At 43.1% G+C, this 18069-nt stretch overlaps 1 protein-coding gene across 2 annotated transcripts in view; it reads right to left on the bottom strand.

Annotated features, from left to right (window-relative positions):
• The window catches only part of XPR1 (xenotropic and polytropic retrovirus receptor 1), a 109449-nt gene that overhangs the window by 13990 nt on the left and 77390 nt on the right, over positions 1–18069 (bottom strand). For both annotated transcript variants that reach the window (XM_055815702.1, XM_055815703.1), the window contains 8 exons: positions 16028–16251; positions 12018–12167; positions 11520–11603; positions 10937–11018; positions 7329–7516; positions 6918–7097; positions 2757–2922; positions 834–1025 (listed from right to left, as the gene is read on the bottom strand). In XM_055815702.1, coding sequence (XP_055671677.1) covers positions 834–1025; positions 2757–2922; positions 6918–7097; positions 7329–7516; positions 10937–11018; positions 11520–11603; positions 12018–12167; positions 16028–16251 — 1266 coding nt within the window. The remainder of the gene's footprint in view (positions 1–833; positions 1026–2756; positions 2923–6917; positions 7098–7328; positions 7517–10936; positions 11019–11519; positions 11604–12017; positions 12168–16027; positions 16252–18069) is intronic.

Below are 18069 nucleotides of genomic sequence, written 5' to 3'. Positions count from 1 at the left end.
AATAACCCTGCCACCCCTCCAAAAAACCACCATGGTAACTAGAAGCATGCCTTGGACACTTCTGGCCCCACCACAATCATATTTCAGGATAAGTAATTGCTCAGGAGCGTGTGCGGTTGCTAATTTCTAGAGACCGAGAAAGCATATATTTTTCAAATAACAGAACACAGCTTTTAGGACTTCAGAACAATGAAAGGCAGGGCGACTGCCTGAAGTGCAGAAACTAAAAGCTTTTTCCTTCAGAACAAGAGCAGAATCGAGTAATTGTCGTTTCCAGGGAGATGAGGAACTTCAGGGATCAGAGCTCAATCTGCAGTTAAATGGATTGGAAACAACTCCTTACCAGCTACAGAAAAAACATGGATAAAAACACACAGGAAAATCCAGAGAGGGCATTTTTCAGCACTGTGCACATCTCCCCACATTCAGGAACGATGGACCGACTTTATTTAGATGATCCAGGTTATCTGTTCAAGAATGCTGAGGCAGAAATATTTCCTATGTTATCCCTTTCCTTATTATTCTCCCATTCAAACTCCCTTCACAGCAAAAACTGGCATGTATTTCAGTTTTCTCCTTTTGAGAGAGAAACCTGAAAATTCCCTCTTGACACTCCCAAAGTGCAGTTCTAATCAGACCAGGTATGTGAAAAATACCTAAAAGGCCTTCAAATACATTTTGCAAGCTAGGTATGCCTTTGCCTTTCCACTGAGATGTTTCACAGGTGGCAAAAGACAAAAGCTCACGCTTCGAGGGGATGCCAGTTTCTGAGCTTCTCCCACATAAAAAGCAAACCCCATGACTGGCAAATTATTTTCCAAAATCACCAATACCTTTGTGAGTGCTGTAGAGGGCTGCAAATGTCACCACAAAGAAGGTGGTGGAATATTTTCCAGCGTTAACCAGATGAAAGGCCCGTTTGTTATCACGGTATCGGCGCAGGCACTGGATGAATCGCAACCAAGCAGGGATGCACTGGACGACTGCTCTCACTCCGTAGGAGTAGCTGTAACAAATCTGATTATCTGCAAGAAAAAAGTTTCAGGAAGAAAGAGTCAGTAAGTTTAAGAACTCCTATCATCTTCCTTTCTGTAAGAGTAATATCACTTGACACGAGAGCAATTCCCCATCAGTATCTCATACTGGGGCACACACATGTACGCGCACACACATCCAGAACAGCAACCAGCTCATCACCAGAAAGTATCCTGAAGCCCTTTACTCCATCTCGGAGGTATTCACATGACTTGACATCCAGACAGATCATCATCCAACTCTTTCACTGCTGCCAGTATAATTAACATGCAAGAAGATTGGAAATAATCTATTTTTAAATTTATTTTGTGCTGTTGGCAGTCCTGTGAATAATCAAATTAAGGATGGAACTACAAACGGCCTTCGACACTGAATTTTTGTGCATAAATGGGAGAGCATTTCCAAACTCTGCAGGACGGCTCAAAAAGGCTACTTAGCCTAACACGTCCTTGACCCATTTTTCTTGGATATTGTAATAGGAAAAAACATATTTCAGTATGTGTTGGGGGTTTGGCTTTTTTTTTTTTTAAAAAAAAAAAAAGCAGCAAAGCCCATGCTACGCTCTGGCTTCAACAGCCAGGGTGAGAGGTAACTACATCAACACGGCATAGTGTCACACCCCTGATGTTTGAAAGCCTTCTTTTTATTGAGGAAATTAAATGACCAGGAAAACCCCAGCTTTGCCTGGAACCCCCAAGCACGCCCTGTTCTTATGTCATCTCGCTCAGCCCATCCAAATCAAACGCCGCACTGACTAACAAACATTTGTTTCTTGTTCAGACTAACGGAGACAAATTATTAGCTGATATTTATCCCCAAGTATTGTGCTATCATTCTGCTGTTTGATTTAGGAGAGGACAAGTTGTTATCCACTCCATTGCTTTATTTGTTTTATTTTTATTTTTAATAAATAAATATTTATTTACTTGCAACGTTGTCTTAAAGGGAAGAGAAAGATCAGACAGGCTGGAAGAAAAAAGTGAACACTGATGCTTATTGAAGCACACTGCAAATTCTTTCAGCAAGTGTCAAACCCAACAGACAACACAATTTGCCAGCAGTCACTGCTTCAAGTGGGAAGCCAACAGCCCGACCCAGGAGGAGACAGGTACTATTTTACCGCTAAGAAGGCCAAACTCAAAATTCAAACGCCAACTCTGTTGCTCTTTGGCTAGAAAGAAGAGGGAGAGCAAGCACAACGCTGGCGCCGCAGCATCAGCTCTAATTGAGTCAGGGGTGGCACTACCAGGGAAGTTTCTCCATCCTCTCTTGCTTTAGGATACTGCCATGGAGCCTGTAAGAAGCAGGCTACAGCACAGAAAATTGCTGTTAACAAGCTCATGCAACTCATTTTCATGCTGAGTAACAGACACAGGCTAAAAGCAAATACGTGGTTAAACGACTATGAAATAAAACAACAATGCCGGGAAAATGGTTTTCTTTTCCCGGTCAAGAAGCGCTGCGTCTAAATTCTTCAATGAATATACATGTCAGGCTGAATGACTGGATTAGGAAATGAATGCTGATGTGAGATTCCATTTCCCTGGATGGAAGGAAGAAAGGGGAGAATCTCTCTAATGCTGCTTTTACAAGAAATGCCAATTATTTTAGTTTCCTATGTCATCAGTAGCCCTCTTCAAAACAGATAATTATGAAGTTGCCTTGCTCAGTGTTTTTCAGGTCATTTTGACTGTTTGTGTGGGTCATCAGCATTGCTCTACCTGTATTTGCCAGAAGTCCAGCATTGTCCTCCCACTGAACCTCAAAGCTGTAGAAGCAGATCATGTACTCCAGATCCATGAGTATCACGACCAGGCTGTTGAGCTGATCAGCCAGCCAGAAATCTGCGAAGCCTACCTTGTGGAAGGGAGCGGTGAACACTCGAAACTGTCAGGAAAAAAAAGTGGAATCATTCATGGCAGCCTCAAAGACATCTGAATGCAGTGGTGGGACATCATAGCATTGAACAAATATGGAAATAACAGAAACGCTTGAAGATTTATTGCTGACCTTTCACTCCCGCTGACAAAAACAGATGTCTCCTCACTTGTAGTACAAATGCCATTCCTTCTTTTCTCCTCCTGTATGAAACTATTCATGTCCCACACACACCTTTTTGGTTTTTTACTGGCAACAGAGCCCACTCTCCTCCAACCAAGCTCTTTCCCAGAAACTCCCAGTTTCCATGTAGGAGCCCTCTACAGCTCTGTTTCTCTCGTTGCTCCTCATTTTGATCAGTGCTTTCTTTCAGGCATTTGTCACTCTACAAACACCTTGCACACTTACCTTCTCCCTCAGACTTAACGGCAGTGAGATTACAGCCCCTCAGCATGGCCATTAGTCTGACCACCGCTCGGTTTATTTAACACATTAGTTGTTCTTTGGTGTTAGACGTTGTAAAAGCGGTGATTGTTACTGCTGGATCTGCCAAAGCCCCTAGCAGGGGAAGAGTTAAAGAAAGGGCAGAAGAAATCCTATTGACTGTCAATTAGCCTCCCCCTCAATCCTGTCCACTTTCCCTCTAAGCCCTAACAGCAGTTTTGTTACTTTCAAACCAGACAGTTTTCATGGTCCATTACCTTTGATTACAACTCTCTCTACCCGGTTAGTTATAGTTACTAATGGCCAATTTCTCAAAGAGACGGCACCAGCACCATCCGGTAGTTCAGAGATTTACGAACCTTTAAATTAATGAAAGCACAGGCTAACACCAATCTTTTGTATTGCTTTCCTTCTCAACCTAAAGGGTACGCAGTTACAGAAACCTGGGATAGGACTGACACATTCACATCAGCTTCTAATGCCAATTAAAGGCTCTGGTCCTAAATTTCAAAGCCAAATAAGGGATTAAGACTTAGTGGCATACAGCAGACATGGATCTTGACCCAGAAAGCACTGTGCTCGTGTAGGACGGCACCTATGACAAAGGCTCAAACAGGGCCAGCCCTCAGGGAGGTCTGTCCTCAAAGCCATCCGGCTGCAGAACAGCTTCTGCAGAGGTCCCAGAAGCCACAGCAACCTCCCTTTCCAAAAGGTCCTTCCTCTGTTTTACCTGCACCCTGATACTATCTTTACCTGTTTCATCATACTTTTTTTTTTTTGCCCCCCCCCCCCCCCCCCCCCCCCATGTACAAAGGCTTAACCAAAAGAAAAGTGAAAACAGCTTTACAGCTAGATCTCCCTGGGGAAAAAAAAAAAGAATAAATTCATAAAAACCCATGTCACTGCTTGATTTAGGGAGAGACACTTAGGCACTGCCAGACGACAGCATAAAACTTCTAAGAGAGCAGAGCAGAAGCTTCCCACCTAAGCGTTACAGCAGAGACAAGGAGTCAGCAGGCACATCCACGGCGGAGCTAAGGCACTGCCAGCTGTCCTCGGGGACCCGAGCCGCCACGGGAACCCTCCTAACCCCACGCACTCGCACTGCGGCTCCTGGCTGCTGCCGCACGCTGCCCGGGCACAGCTGGAGCTGTACAAGCTGACCGTGTACTGCACGCCCAGCTAGCATGTACTGTCATTGCTGATCATGGAGCTGCAGCCCAGCTAGCAGAGGGGCACCGCAGCAGCTCCTCCCTTCCCAGCCGAGAAGCATCTGCAACATCCTCCAGAGAAGATGGGCCGCCAGAATAAAGTCAGAAAACACCAACAGCTGGAGTTGCCCCTCTCCCTTTCAAGCCATCGGTTGCGATTATATATCAACAGTTCCACAGTCTGAGCGCAGACCTCCCGGTGCTGATTGCTGCAGCTTCAGTAAGTGCTGCGATGGTAGATATTTGAGCTGAACACTTCCTCGATTGTCACCTCTCCCAGATGGGCTCCCTGCAGTTGTTTCACCATCTCGGCGCCCTGCAGAGAGCGTGGGCACGCAGGCACGGTGCCATCCCCCACGCTCGGATCCGATTCCTCCCGGTGAGCTGCTCTTCTCAGCCTACAGGAACGCACTCCTGGGCTTCTCATCTGGCAGCAAAGGGGCAAAGAACGCTCACCTAAGCAGGCAGGCATGAAAGAAGAGCCTGGCATGGGAATTAAACTTACTACAGGCTAAATAACTATTTTCACCGGGAGGAAGATCAATTCAGCTGTAACTTGCAGTCCCTCAGGGATTATCAAAGGAGATTCCCCACGCATGAGTACCAACAGGTGTGGATGATCACAGGTGGATGCAGTAAGCCTCCTAGATCCGTTAGGAAATGCTACACCACACTCAAGTATGCTCCTGGTTTGGTTCTAGAAAAACTGGAGGTGCCAGTAACGCTCCGCTACACCTGATATATGTCAGACTTCACTTTGGCTGGAAATGAAACGTATCAAGCATGTGAAGAAAAACGCTCACCACCCCAAAATTTATGTGAACAGCACAGTTCCAAGAACTGCGCGATTTGAACCTCCTTTCACTCAGATAGCTGCTGGCGACTGTGCAAAGAAATTAAATACACCCACCCAGCCAATTACACACAATAAAAATTAGAAAAGCCTAACAGCTACTCTTTATGTGGTTTGTCTGGCCTCTTTTTCCCTCTTCCGCATAACACGCAGTCAGAAGTACTGTGTCATTTTCCACCATTACGGTGATCTTGCATTTTGATGAAGCTTTTTTCCCCAAGGAGCCTTCGGGACGAATTGGCCTCTGCACACCCAAAGGGACGCCTCTGTCGCAGACTGCAGTGTGGTCGGGAGACAGCTGGGGTAGGAGCAGGTACTGGGAACTGCCCAAGAGCTCTGTGAAGACTCAGAACCTTACCCTGTTAGGTATTAAGGTAAATTAGCACAGGTACTGCTCACAGGGCTCCAGCGCTTCCCCTAGCACCAAGGGACAGCAGGAAGACTGATGAGGCTTGAGACTAAAGGTACATCTGTGAGAGACGGCTGAATGCTGGGAGGCAAAAAAGGAAGAAACTGGAATAGTAGTAAGCTAGCAAACCCAACAACGGGGGTAAGCACACGGAGATTAACTAGCTGTGCGTATACCTGCACACACATGCTCGAAGCACGAGTCTACGTTTCATCTTTGTCATGTTCCAGATAAAGTTAATTGTTTTAATTGGCATTAAAATGATTCTACGAGTAACATCTACCAGCCAAAGCCTCTTCCGCCCCATGCTCTCTGAGCAGTTCCAGCAAGAATAAGGTATCAAGGGAACCAAACTGATTAAAGTCAATTTAAAAGCGCATACAGGGTGGGTATGAATGTGTGAAACAGCCACCTGGGAAGAGACTGATGAGCCATCCAACAAGTTTGAAAACTGTTCTTTTGGAGCTCCCACCTATAACTGGAACACTGAAGTAGCACACGTATTTACATGTAATTTACCAGATTAATTTACCTGGAAAATAGGAGCTGGGTCTAAAATAAATAGCTTGTGTAAGACCGCAAACAGATTTGCTGAAAAAAAATCCTACCCATGAACTTAATTTTGTAAGCAGTAACCTTTGCAAAGGTTCCCTCTCCATTGGTGAACCCTCTCTGTGTTGGCACTGCCCCAGTTTGGGGTGAGGAGCATCCATGCAGCCCTGCCTTAGAGCATCGTCACCCCAGTCAAACTGTTTCACTACATTAAGGAACAAACAAGCAAAGATACGTGAATGTTTCTATACGTGCAAAGTATGTATACGGCTGTCTATGGGGAGATTAACAAGTAGCTACCTGTAACACAAAGATAATGGCAGACTGGTACAGACAAGCAGAAGTTGTTTCTGTAAACCCATGCTCAACAACCATTTGCAGTCAATACCTTTTCAGGTCTGCTCTATGAACACACAGTGCTATATAAGCATCCCTCTTTCCTGAAGATTAGCGACACTTCTATATACTTAACCTCTACTGCTCAGCTACAGCATTTTTTAGAAATTTATTTATTTCAGTCAGGTTTGAGACTTACCAATAGTTTGAGCAGCCAAAAACGGGACTTGTAATATAAGGTTTTGGTAGGGTTGATGAGAAAAAGCAACATGAAGCCGTACAAGATGAGTGGATTCACCTGCATAGGGATGTAGGTGAATTTACCATATATACATGCCAGCAGGCTCAGGCACCACAAAACACCCAGGAAACCAGCAATCTATAGAAAGATAGAAAAAACACGTAGATACCTTATGAAAATATAGCTCTGAAACCTACAATGAATTCTCATTATAAGAAAAGGGAGAACAGTGCTCAATCCTGTAATCTAATCAGCCTTCAGCAACTTCCTCTTCTAATTGTATTAGAACTCCTTGCCAGGAAATGGTGCAGGATTTATCCTCCTGATACGCCGCACAGCTCAACCCCTCCTATAATCTATCCTGTTTACCTCAAAGAGATGTTGATGGGACAAGTTGCTGCGGGGATTGAGTTCGAAGATGAGGACGTGATTCACTCCAGCCTGTCTCCAGCCATATGTGTTGATACCCAGGAGAAAGAGGAATTCTATCAGGAGAAAGCCACCTCGATAGATTCTCACCAGTGGCCACACATTTGGTCCATCTATAAAAGCCACACCTGGCAAAGACAAAAATGAAATTACTTTAGTGACAGCACAGGTCATGCCACAAAGCAAAGCTGCGCTCCACTGCTTTATGCTGGTTCTCAGATGCTTGGCTGTACCCCGTGAAAACGGGGTACGCTCGCACGCGCCTGCACCTTCCAGCAAGCGGAGAACTTTTTGCCTGGCCTGTCTGAGGACTCAGGAGCGCTCTGGGGAAAATCTGCTCGCCAGTTGTTGTAGCTGGGGCATTAGCAGCCTCTCAGCTCCCCTGTCTCGCACTACAGGCACGAGGGACAGCACTAGTGTAAATGGTGACTACGTGCACTTAAAACTTCTGGTTGAGTGGAGATGAAATACTTCAGCTCCCCAACAAAACCAAGAGCCACTTAGAGTATTTAAAACAATGCTAAACTATGCCTAATCACTGAACTCAATACAACTGTAATGTAATACATATTCATAACTAGTAATCTAATAGCCAACCGCACCCAAAGAGAGAACCCAACGCAAGGCAGCACTACTGGAAAGCCTGTTGCTTCCTTTGTTCACTCTTCAGGGTTTTGGAAACAAATTTGCTTAATTTCAAATAACAAGTAGCCTTATACAGCAGCAGCTTCTCTAGCACAAGCCTCTGCAAAATACCGATCCCCCCGCTGGCCGATACAGGTTTTATGAGAAAATAAATATACAAATAAAATACAATTGTTTCAATCCTCAATTCCAGCTTCATTAAGTGTTTCTCACCCACATGTTTTTTAGGAGGGGAGAAAAGGAACATGCAGGTTTACAGAATTGATGCTAAGAATTTATGCCCACAAACCTTCCTGTCTAAATTAAAGCCTCAAATTTTTCAAACTTTTCTTCAGAGAAAGCATACCCATAAGAAGTTTCATGTGTTCAGCATCTGTACTTTATACTATATAAGATTATGGAGGAAAATTGTGCAAGGAACAATGACTCAAGAACTGCTGCTTTAAATTTAAGACTTAAAGGGACTACTGGATTCAGGCAGAATGGAGTCAAATTTTGGACAGAAAAGACAGACACCCTGAGGAAGCTGAAAGAAATAAGTCTTAAACAGGGACTTGCAGAAGCAGCATTTAAAATTTAATCTGTAAACCAAGGGAGGTGCTTCCAAAGTGGACAGAGTAGCCCCAAGAAATGTCTAGACTGAACAGGACAGATGTGCTGTGTGCTGTGGTTTTTCCCGAAGCAAACGTAGTTCAATATGACAGCTTAGCATATAACTTCCACAGCTAACGCACACTAACCTGATTTCTGGATGCTCAGGGTGGTAGAGGGCCATAACGGCAGTGTGAAACAGCGGCTCGTTCTGGAGAAAAACCAGATGCTGAACAGCATGAGCAGCTGAGATACTAAAATGTGGAAGCGAGTATTTCTGGTTTTCCCTCCTCTGATACTAAGACCCTGTGTAGTTTAGCCTCCACAGTGCAAAGGCTAGATTTGATTCCCTTTTCATGTTTCTTAACTGAACCATGTTCTTCACTACAGCCGAGCAGTTGGACTGAAGACCCTCAAAGGACCCCGCTTGCAGGGAAGTGCCCTGCAAAGGTGTATGAGGTTCCAAACTGGCATGACCCAGTGCAGGGCTCAGTACTACAGCCCCGAGGCAAAGAGCTTTTCCATTCGTAGTGTTTCCACCCAAATCCAATACAAGCGAAGTCACCCCGTAGGGTCAGCAGGCAGGTGACACTCGCTCAACGCATCCCTCCAGCAAGCGTGGGCTCTGAACAAGGTGCTCAGAGACAAAGATGTCCCTGGTGACAAGCCCAGCGGCATCGCAGCGTAATTCTCAAACAAGAGACAGGGCACTGCTGCAACAAGAGCCTTGAGATTTTGCGTGAAATCTTACAGGTTTCTGGTTATGCCCATTTCCACGAACTTTCAGCCTCAGTTACACACTGTGGCACCTAGGAAAGCTGACACAGAAACGGTGAGGCCTCAAAATTGGTACTCTCTAGGGTGACACCCTCCTGGGAGCCACCTGTAGCATGTGCAGTCTTTAACAGACCCCAAGTTATTATGAACTCATCTCTGCAAAATGTTGCTGTTCTTGTTTTAAAATCAGGCAATAAGGAAGTGATTTACTATTGCAAGCCGTGTTCTAATGCTGTTTCACAGACCCTACACATTGCATACTAAAATCCTATCTTAGTCAATCAAATCATGAAAATAATCTGGCAAAAGTAGCAGAGAGGTTAGCAAAGTAACATCCAATTAAAAACACTTTACAGTTACAATACAGGTTTTTCCCAATATCTGAAGTAACGTACAGATATCAGATCACGTCTGCAGATACAAACATACCTATTATTCACACTAGGTTAGTTACATCTGCCCTAGAGATACAATCATTTTTATGAATTCCTTCTCACAACTGTGTAACTTTTTTATTCTTAATACTGAACCATAAAGCAAACAACTGGCTTAATCATATTTGCATCTCACGAAGAGATCAAATGTCTAAGTAACAGGGGAAAAAAAAAAAAAAAAGATACAATGAATAAAGAACAGCTACTACACATTAAACAGACCCTTTACACAGACAGGTCAACTTTCTGCTGCTACCACAGGAAGACCAAACCGGGAGCACTGCAAACAGCTTCTCAAACAGAGACATTTTATCCCAAGAGATGACAGGATCCAATTACAGAAACATCTGATTAAAAATTCTTTTAAGTCAAAAACACAGACATGGGCTTTCCCTAATGCAAGAGCTCGTACGTTGATTTGTTAAGGCTTTTCCTTTGTACTCCTTAAGCAAGTTACAAGACTACTGAAATCACACACGCAATTAGCAAAGTTGCTTGTGATTAAGCACTGGATCTGGATTTACAGTACTAACATGGCTTTTACTCTAATCAGAGTCCAAACTCAGAAGGCACAAAACAGAATAAAACCAAGGCCTCAGATATGCAATAAACAACCTCACCAAAATCTGCCAACAAGAACAATTCAATTAATGCCCTTAACAGGCACCAGGCATTGAAATCCTAGAAATTTCTACATGAAAATGTCCCAACTGGCATGGTGCTCACATGGCTCCATGTCTGGTCCCATTCTCTGTAGGGAGTCAGTACTGTGCAAAAATTAAGTTCTACGAGCATCTCTCTCAAGGTGGGTGAGGGCTGCATGTTCACAGAACAATAACAGAAATCTGTCTTTACACATGGATGTTGCACCTCCAGATTATCCCTCCAAGAATAAGGAGGAAACCAAGAGAACAAACCATAATATGTTCAAAGTCCAAATCCAAAATCTACATACATAACATGAGAAACCCCACAACCTATTACTGGAGCAGAACTAACAGTTCATAACAGCGTGATGTGACTCAGCCTCATTTAATCCCAAGCATCCCGACATATCCAAACCAAGGCACGGCAGCAGCCGGTCCAGCCAACGATACCCACCTGAAAGTATGACAGTGACGTTCAGTGCAATGAACAACCCACAGAACAATCCAACCCTGAATGTAGTCCAGGCTGGTACAGGCTGCAAACAAAGCAACGGTGGAATTAAGGTGGGGTCAAAAGGTTATCAGCAAAGTCATTAATCTGCGGAGTAAACTTTAAATCAGGAATTAATGTTCTGACGCTGACGGCACTCTTGCTCTTGAAGTGAGGTTTTTAAAACTGAAAATGCTGCATAACATTCTTGCCTATGTTGTTGCTGTGTTGAAACAGAGCTTGGGCATCTCGGCACCCTTTGAAAAATATTCTGGACCGCACAAACACTAAGCATGTGTTATTATTAGCACGAATTTCCTTTAACTATTTATCTCATCCCTTCATTACCTTGTCTGAGTGCATTAGGAACAGTAAGTAGGCTACTTCCAGATTTTCCAGAACCAAAATGGATTACGTGATCGTGCCCCCCTCAATTTGCAGAGCATGCTCACATCAGTTATTTTCACTAATTTGTTCAGATATTGAATCTAATTGGGCACCTCAACAAGTTGGAGAAGCAGCTTTGCTGCATAACTCAGTCTCTCACCTGAGCTGCTCCTAAGGGTGGAACACGCAAACGCTTCATAGCCTTCTGTCTGTCTCCATCTTCTAACTCATTGGTCACCACTTCCTAAGGAGATGAAAGATACACATCACAGAAGTTCATTCTAATGATAAGCACGTGGTGCTGCATTCAAATAAAAAATAACGGTTGGTTTCCATGTTACATTTGAGCCCTGGCCCAATACTCCCCTAATAAATGGTAACAAAGATATGAAAAGCCCACCACACCGCATCAAGTGACTACACAATAGAAGCAAACACTGCACTAGCTCTTCCGAGTGAAAAGTTACCAGCTGAAGAGAACATACCCAAATCTACGTAAGCAGTGCCAGAAATCAGTGGCATTTCAAAATCAATTAACAGTTGTCTTGGTGGTGAATACAAGCTATAGAGAGGGCAAAACGTTACAGGAATCAGTAGCGAACAAGAAAATACTGTTTTCTACATAAAAGAGGAGCAATGCCCAGACTAGCATCTTTACCTCCGTTTCGGATATAAGCTGGTTGATCTTCTTGCAGGTGTAGAAGGGTGCCACCTCCACCTCGGCCACACGCCACTCTGCCCCCCGCGCTGTCTCCAGGTTCTTGTCATGCTTCTTTAAGATCTTGCGGAAGCCGGTGAAGTTCAGGTTCTGCAGACAAGGGAGAAGAGTTACTTTTAACCTCAGTCACCTGCCAAGAAAGCTAAATGGTTCTATTTCCAGTGCTAGCAAAAAAAAAAAAAAAAAAGTTAATAAGAAGAATCAGAATAATTGCGTCTATTGTGAGGAAGTACGAGCTACTACTTTATTAGAAGTAATATATATCCCTACATATGCCCGGCAAATAACAGAAAAAACACGGGACTCAAGGGCATAAAAACAGGTCACTTATTTGTCGGGAACTACCTAAACCTCATATTCCCTGAAAAAGCCAAATCACTGCCACTTTCCTCCTTAATGCAGGAAGCAATGACATTCCTGATGAAACCACACTGAAGACAAATAACCTTTGGACATATTCGACACTTGTATGTTTGAAGTTACTTCCAGACACGCTCCCTCTGTCTGGGCACACCTGACTGCATACGTTCCAGGTATGGCAACTCTGGATGAGCAGGAGCTGTAATGAGCTCTTAACAAACATACAGAGCTGCAGGAAGGCTACGTTTTGTCTCAGCTCCCCCAGTCAGTCCTTCAAGCGGTTTTCCCCTTCTGAAAAGGCCAGGCTACTGACTTCTAGTTTCTTTAAACTTTACATTGATTTTCAAATCAAGTTCTCCAGATAAGTGCACTACAGATGGGAAATCTTTGTATGAAAGTTTTGAATGCTGCAGCTTAAATCCAAACAAGCGCACCCCCATAGCAGCATCCTTTTCCACCTAGTACATTGCACAATAACTGCAAAACTAGTTGAGGCTTGCAGATGTGGGAGATGTAACTCTAGAGATATCTGCAGAGATAAGCACATGATGCTGCATTAAACCAAGAATTAACGGTTGATTTCCAAGTTGTATATGAGCCCTGCCCCAACACTCTTGTAATGCCCAGTAACTAAGAGAGGCAAAGCTCACCACACTGCCAGCAACCGCCGTGACACGATGCATCTGAACTCCTGCATTTCATAAAACACCACTCAAAAGACTCAACGTTTCATTCAAGCAACAGGAGGAACGCAGACAGACCATGGCAAGATTTACTTCTAACAAAGCTTAGAAAGTAGCTTGGAAATAGAAATGGAGAAAAACAGCAAAATCCAATGCCCTGGGGAGAGGCGCCAACTACTCACTGAAATTATTTTGAATCTAATTATGCTCTGAGTGATTTAATACCAGACCCCTAGTATATAGGTGGGGAAATGAGGCTAGGGCGGCAGAGGCAGGAAGCCAATGCATTAACGATCTGCATTATTGCAGACAAGAGACTTTAATTACTTTCTATTGGAAAAGCCAGCATTCCACCCCCGGAGGAGCAGATCACTATTTAAGAAACTTGAAATGAAAAAGGCAACAAAATGATGATTTTGGTCAGAGATTTTTCTGTAGCCTGAACTAACATCACTTTTTGTGCCACGTGGGCTATCACAGCCTAAGTGCGGTGTGCCTTGGCCAGTCGGGGCATGCTTATGCTGGGCACCCTAGAAGCTCTCCAGCAGTGTTTCATCCTCTAGCTGCAAAAATTCTGCAACCCCAAAGCGCATGATAAAACCACTGTTGGTTACAGCAGTACTTGTGACAAGGAACATGCAGCAATGGAACTGTGAAACAGAACAGTCAAACATCATTTATGCGGTCAGACGTTCTGCTATGCTTGCTATTCATAATGCTTTTATTAGGCAAGGGGCTTTCTCCAAGTCTGACTTCCATTTCTGCTGAAAACTGATCTAATCCATTGAAGTGAATCAACTAATGATCTGTTTTGTCATTAAAGGTGAAAACAACCAAACAGTGCAACTTCGGCAATAATATCATGCAAGATCAAGTAGAAGCAAACAGTGGACTCAAAAATCTTTGCTGACATACCAGTGTATTAGGAAACGCACCAGCAAGGCAGATGCACAGCAATTAAATAAGACTGATTCAGCCTCCATTATTGCCTGATGAACAGACTACATTATATACAATATACATAAGTAAATATTATATGCTTAATTTCTCAAGATTTTTCTTTAAAACACACTATTTCAAATAGATTTATCTATCTATGCACACACTCTGGAATGATACATTACTGTTAACAATATATTAATTTTATCAGAAGATTAAGTTAAACAAGTAACAGCTGCCCCGGAGACAAGTTACAGTTTCACTTGGTGTTTGGTTTGTGTACCTTAGGAATGAACGCATCCAACTTGTTCAGTCCTAACAGACTGAGGAATTCGCTTCACATGGATCTTCCCTTCTCAGTAACCCAACTCAAGACTTTGGCATTACATGAAACCCATAGTCTGATATTTATAATGCCACCTGTCGACTTCACTTTACCTCCTACATGAAGGCCTCAGATACATCATCTTCCCACCAGGTTGTTGATTTTCCTCTCTAAAACTGCAAAAGCTTGAGTATTCCTTGTTCTTATATTCTAAGCCCAAAAGCGTTGAAGAGTCATATTGTGGGATTTGGTTTTGTGTCTGTTCTAGTACTTGTATTCTTTGTCCTCAACTTCATGACCAATTTGAATTAATTTTTCTGGTTCTCTCTTTGAAGTTATGTTATAGAAAGAAGCTCTTCTCCTTTTGGAAACTGTGAAAGCTATCAAATCCAGATGGGTTTTACATCAATATTTGGTATACATACAATGGATGTTTTAGCAAAAAGCAAAAACATAAGTGTGAAAGATGCCTTTCTTCACTGATGAATAATAGGAAAATATTTTCCAGGGGAATGACCTATGATCTTTCTTTTCTTTGTTTGTTTTTTTTTTTTTATTATTATTATTTTTTTTTTAAAGGGAAGAAATCACAGCACGTAATACTGATTTACTCCTGAAAAGCTACAGATACTCCATCTTTCCCAGGATTTTGAAGTAGAAACTATCCCTAAAATTTAAAGGGCTTTATTGAAAAACTCATAAATAATTTCTGGACAAGTGCTCAAAGACGTAACATCACTTTAGGAGAGGTACAGACACTCAGAATTTTGGAAGAATATGTTTTGTCCATACTACAGAGCGATACTAGATTAATTCTTACGGTGAATTTTGTTTAGTAAAATTCTCCAGTACAATGCTGGTAAAGATCTAAACACAGATGTAGTGAATTTAACTTCAAAACACTCTTACTTAACAAGCTAAAAACCCTCACAGTAAGACATTTAAAAGCATTTCAGAGTTTTTAACACCAAAAGAGTTAGCCCAGCAAAAAGGATCTTAACAGTTTCAGATCCTTGTTTCAAGATTTTTTGGAACAAGATCAGCATCTGCAATATTTACCATGCCCTTTCATGCCAGAAATCCAAGTACAACTAAAGATTTGTTTTTTCATACTTCAAGGCAAACGAGCCTGTATCCTACAGAATTAAAAACACTTTTTTTTAAAATGGATGTTTTAACAAGAAATTCTGATATAGCAAGGTCACAGCCACTGCCATGGTAACGCCAAGAGGAAACAGTACATTAGCATTTCAAGTTTCATTACAAATACTAGATAAAAGAGCTTCTTCACTAACTTGCCAGCTCCAGCCCTGCACAGAGCAACGTATTACAGAAGAAGGAGGTCCCAATGTGACTTCGTGTTCTGGCCATGCCCGGGCCAAGGGTGCTGGGGTCAGCCAGCCCAGAAAAGGAAGAAGGAAGGTCCTTCTGCAGGTCAGCTCAGCATTTCTAGCTCAACAAAAAGCAACAAGGCGTATGCTGCTAGCTGCCAGGCATCTGCCTTTTCTTTAAAATTGTTTAGGGACCAAAAAAAAAAAAAAGAAATTTTAAAAAGATGTCTTGAATGAGGCAACTCAAAGATACACAAAGCACAGAGATGTTTACATGCAGGGCTTTGTAAAACCACCTCTTTTTGCAAGTACCTGATAGTTCTGCAGTAAGATGAGGCTGAGGTAGAGCTCGCTGAAGGCCAATTTCAGATCTTTGATATTCCTATGTTGGACACGCTCTTCGTGGGACAGGTGGAAGACCGGCTTTCTGCGCCGCTGCAGTGTGGACACCCCACTGGCTTCTTTCTGTGCATCCAAAGTTGACTGTAACTCAGTCCGAAGAGTCGTAAACCTGCGCTGAGCTTCTGCAAGCTTTTCTGTTCGCAAGGAAAGGGGAAAAGTTAGATCAGAGGACAGCAACTTGCCTACCGAGCCCATCAAAAGCACTATACCTTTTCCTCAAATAACATGTCTGTAGGTAATAACCCACTGCCTGGCCTTCCCCCACTAAGCATTAAATTCAACTGCGTATTTCTCTTTTAGGAAGCTCCTTCTCGTTAAAGGTTTTAATGCATTATGTAAGGCATACATGTTCTCAAAAAAAAAAAAAAAAAAAAGCCACCATGTCAGACAAGTCTTAATTAAGTCAAAATCAAGGGGCTGTCCCCCTCAGCATCAGCACTAGACATGAATTCAGATGTCTCAACCAGCCAGCCCAGCTGTGATTTCTAGAGGATGCTTGTTTCAGGACCATATGGATAGCTGGGTGGAAGAAGCCCAACCTGCAGAGCTGCCACGTGTACCCAGGGGCTATAAAGCACCCCAGGGACGCACAGTCAGGCCTCCCCAGGCTGGCAGAGCCCCAGCTGGAGGTGGCCAGGCAGATGGGGTCCCATCCAAATACCAGAGCAGTGACCACACGTCTCCTCTGCGTGCAAAGGAAAGCTGCTTGCCTTTCTCAAATAAAGCAAACGTACAAAAAGCACGAGGAAAAACCCCCCAAACTGCTAGACAAGATTATAAAACTCGACAGTTAGTAAGCAGAGCACTTTTCATATCTGTGCACCCACTACTGACTACGTTTACTATCTTTTTTTATATGACAGTAAGGAAATCAAAGGGAAAAAAAAATACCCAAACCAAACCAACACACTTCAAATGTGACACTGAGTTTTGCTGCTCAGAGAGCAACGCAACCCCTCTGCCAAGCTCCCGGTGACAGACAAACACAGCTTCTGCTTTGATCAGGAGTTACAACACTACTAGCTGCTGTACATGATCCACTGTAATAATTTATTCCTCTTTTTCTCAGTTTAGGCTCACACAGGTTAGAAGCATTGCCTCATTATTTACTGATTAAAGGGACAGTCAACTTGCATTTAAATATCATTTTGATGTGTTTTCAGATCAAGTCAGTCTCTCTTCCTCACATCTCCAGTATGGAAAAGGTGTTCCATTAAACATGCTGCTTTATGTACTTTCAGAAAATAATCTTTTTGGCTAAATAACAATCTTTTAATGCTAAAACCAGCATAACTGACACTATTATCTTTCTCTTTGTTCTGTACAACTAGTTCCTTCCTGGCTTCCCCCCCACACACACTATGGCTTCAGTCACAGCTTTGGCATCTCTGTGGATAAGCTGCTGGCCAGGAAGATGGTGAGCAGGTGGGCAGCGTCGGAGCTGGCCGGGAGCTGCAGCCACCGCCACCCAGCAGCACCCACAGCCATGGAGCCCCAAGCTCCCCCCGACACTCCAAGCTCTGCCCGACGGTCTCCTGGCTGTCAATTTAATTCTCTTCGTCAGTATCTTAGATAACTTAATGGTAAATTTCTCAATTGCCCACCCCCCCCAAGAAGTAGGATTTACTCCTATGGGAGAAATTCTGACCTCTCCCCTCAGTCTTATTCAATTCTGGTTAATTTTAAGAGCAAAACTGCTCTGTAAATAATTTTACAGTGTTCTTGCGTAAGATATGTTCCAGAAGGAGAATGCCTTTCTGAACTGAAAATGGGGATCAATATAGAAAAATCAAGTATGGAAGAGAACTCTCTATAATTTTCTCAATTATAAACTTCAATAAAGTATGAGGTTTTAAAAAGACAGAAAAGGACAATTAGTCTCTGACAGCTTCTACAGCTGGCAAGGACTTCACCGAACAGAGGCAATGCGGCCCACAGTGAGAACTGTCTGC

This window comes from Falco peregrinus, chromosome 10 (assembly GCF_023634155.1).
Source record: "Falco peregrinus isolate bFalPer1 chromosome 10, bFalPer1.pri, whole genome shotgun sequence".
Classification (NCBI taxonomy): domain Eukaryota; kingdom Metazoa; phylum Chordata; class Aves; order Falconiformes; family Falconidae; genus Falco; species Falco peregrinus.
The sequence above is the reverse complement of the archived record's forward strand: the minus strand, read 5'-3'. Positions and strand labels throughout refer to the sequence as shown.